The sequence below is a fragment of the Egretta garzetta genome, unplaced genomic scaffold, assembly GCF_000687185.1.
Source record: "Egretta garzetta isolate BGI_Z169 unplaced genomic scaffold, ASM68718v1 scaffold1712, whole genome shotgun sequence".
Lineage (NCBI taxonomy): Eukaryota > Metazoa > Chordata > Aves > Pelecaniformes > Ardeidae > Egretta > Egretta garzetta.
The window spans coordinates 5,287-8,125 of NW_009258839.1; the positions used below are offsets into that span (position 1 = coordinate 5,287).

General features: G+C 67.6%; 1 protein-coding gene across 1 annotated transcript; it reads left to right on the forward strand.

Moving 5' to 3' along the window:
• Window positions 1-6: 6 nt before the first annotated feature.
• Window positions 7-2,803, forward strand: USP39 (ubiquitin specific peptidase 39). The gene is made up of 7 exons (XM_009633793.2): window positions 7-26; window positions 129-279; window positions 1,512-1,664; window positions 1,775-2,000; window positions 2,079-2,156; window positions 2,237-2,304; window positions 2,391-2,803. Exons 1-7 carry the CDS (start codon window positions 10-12, stop codon window positions 2,724-2,726), a joined length of 1,029 nt encoding a protein of 342 aa, XP_009632088.1. The 5' UTR covers window positions 7-9; the 3' UTR covers window positions 2,727-2,803.
• The last annotated feature ends 36 nt before the right edge of the window (window positions 2,804-2,839 follow it).

A 2,839-nucleotide genomic window follows, 5' to 3' on the forward strand; every position in this document is an offset into this window, starting at 1 on the left:
ACTGCCCCTATGGACACCATCAACAAGTGAGCAGGGGGAGACAAGCTGGGGGATTTTGGGGTCCCCCCTCTTTCTGGGGGTCCCCATGGGCCCCCCCGGCCCCACCCACAGCTCTGTCCCCATCCCAGGAGCGTCCTGGACTTTGATTTTGAGAAGCTCTGCTCCATCTCGCTGTCCCACATCAACGTCTACGCCTGCCTCGTCTGCGGAAAGTACTTCCAGGGTGAGCCCCCCTGGGGAGCAGGGTGCTGCTGGAGGGGGACATGGGGGACACCCGGGGTCTGGGGTGCTGCTGGAGGGGGACGTGGGGGACACCCGGGGTCTGGGGTGCTGCTGGAGGGGGACGTGGGGGACGCCCGGGGTCTGGGGTGCTGCTGGAGGGGGACGTGGGGGACGCCCGGGGTCTGGGGTGCTGCTGGAGGGGGACGTGGGGGACGCCCGGGGTCTGGGGTGCTGCTGGAGGGGGACGTGGGGGACGCCCGGGGTCTGGGGTGCTGCTGGAGGGGGACGTGGGGGACGCCCGGGGTCTGGGGTGCTGCTGGAGGGGGACGTGGGGGACGCCCGGGGTCTGGGGTGCTGCTGGAGGGGGACGTGGGGGACGCCCGGGGTCTGGGGTGCTGCTGGAGGGGGACGTGGGGGACGCCCGGGGTCTGGGGTGCTGCTGGAGGGGGACGTGGGGGACGCCCGGGGTCTGGGGTGCTGCTGGAGGGGGACGTGGGGGACGCCCGGGGTCTGGGGTGCTGCTGGAGGGGGACGTGGGGGACGCCCGGGGTCTGGGGTGCTGCTGGAGGGGGACGTGGGGGACGCCCGGGGTCTGGGGTGCTGCTGGAGGGGGACGTGGGGGACGCCCGGGGTCTGGGGTGCTGCTGGAGGGGGACGTGGGGGACGCCCGGGGTCTGGGGTGCTGCTGGAGGGGGACGTGGGGGACGCCCGGGGTCTGGGGTGCTGCTGGAGGGGGACGTGGGGGACGCCCGGGGTCTGGGGTGCTGCTGGAGGGGGACGTGGGGGACGCCCGGGGTCTGGGGTGCTGCTGGAGGGGGACGTGGGGGACGCCCGGGGTCTGGGGTGCTGCTGGAGGGGGACGTGGGGGACGCCCGGGGTCTGGGGTGCTGCTGGAGGGGGACGTGGGGGACGCCCGGGGTCTGGGGTGCTGCTGGAGGGGGACGTGGGGGACGCCCGGGGTCTGGGGTGCTGCTGGAGGGGGACGTGGGGGACGCCCGGGGTCTGGGGTGCTGCTGGAGGGGGACGTGGGGGACGCCCGGGGTCTGGGGTGCTGCTGGAGGGGGACGTGGGGGACGCCCGGGGTCTGGGGTGCTGCTGGAGGGGGACGTGGGGGACGCCCGGGGTCTGGGGTGCTGCTGGAGGGGGACGTGGGGGACGCCCGGGGTCTGGGGTGCTGCTGGAGGGGGACGTGGGGGACGCCCGGGGTCTGGGGTGCTGCTGGAGGGGGACGTGGGGGACGCCCGGGGTCTGGGGTGCTTGCCTTTTCCGACACCGTTTCTTGCCCACAGTACGTGCTGAAGCCCACCTTCACCGCGCAGCAGATCACCAACCTGGACAAACAGGCCAAGCTCTCCCGTGCCTATGACGGCACCACGTACCTGCCCGGCATCGTGGGGCTCAACAACATCAAAGCTAACGACTACGCCAACGCTGTCCTTCAGGTATCACTGGGGAGGGGGTTCCAGGCTTTATTTTTGGGGTGAACCCCCACCCCCAAACCACCCTGCACCCTGGGGGCTGGCGGGGATGCTTCCCAGCTCCTCTCCCACAGGCTTTATCCAACGTGCCGCCGTTGAGGAATTATTTTTTGGAGGAGGAGAATTACAAAAGCATCCAGCGCCCACCCGGGGACATCATGTTCCTGCTGGTGCAGCGCTTCGGGGAGCTGATGCGGAAGCTGTGGAACCCCCGGAACTTCAAAGCCCACGTCTCGCCCCACGAGATGCTGCAGGCCGTGGTCCTCTGTAGCAAGAAGAATTTCCAGATCACCAAGCAGGGTGAGGACTGGGGATGGAACAGTGGGGGCGGGCGCTGGAGCCGGCCCCCCAGGTGCTGATTGACTCTCTGGTTTGTAGGGGATGGGGTGGACTTCCTCTCCTGGTTCCTGAATGCGCTGCACTCGGCCCTGGGCGGCACGAAGAAGAAGAAGAAGAGTGAGTAGAGGGCGATGAAGGCCCCTTATTCCCTTGCTCATCACCCCTGGTCCCCCACTGACACCTTTCTCTTCCTACAGCCATCGTCACCGATGTTTTCCAGGGCTCCATGCGCATCTTCACCAAAAAACTGCCTCACCCGGACCTGGTGAGTACGTGGAGGGGCACCAGGGAGGGAGGTTCTCACCCCCGTGGGTGTCTACAAGCCCCCCCTCTGAGCCCCGTGTCCCGCAGCCGGCCGAGGAGAAGGCGCAGCTCCTGCAGAACTCCGAGTACCAGGAGATGATGGTGGAATCCACCTTCATGTACCTGACCTTGGACCTTCCCACCGCCCCGCTCTACAAGGACGAGAAGGAGCAGCTCATCATCCCCCAGGTCCCCCTCTTCAGCATCTTGGCCAAATTCAACGGCGCCACCGAGAAGGAGTATAAGACCTACAAGGAGAACTTTCTCAAGCGCTTCCAGCTCACAAAGCTGCCTCCCTACCTCATCTTCTGCATCAAGCGCTTCACCAAGAACAACTTCTTCGTGGAGAAGAACCCCACCATCGTCAACTTCCCCATCACGTGAGTGGTGAAGAACCCCTGGGCGGGCGCTTGGGGTCCCCGCCTCCCTTTCCCTGTGCCCTGTACGGGGTTTGGAAGCCTCCAGGGAGAGGCTGGAAGCGTCTGGGGGGGTTGGAA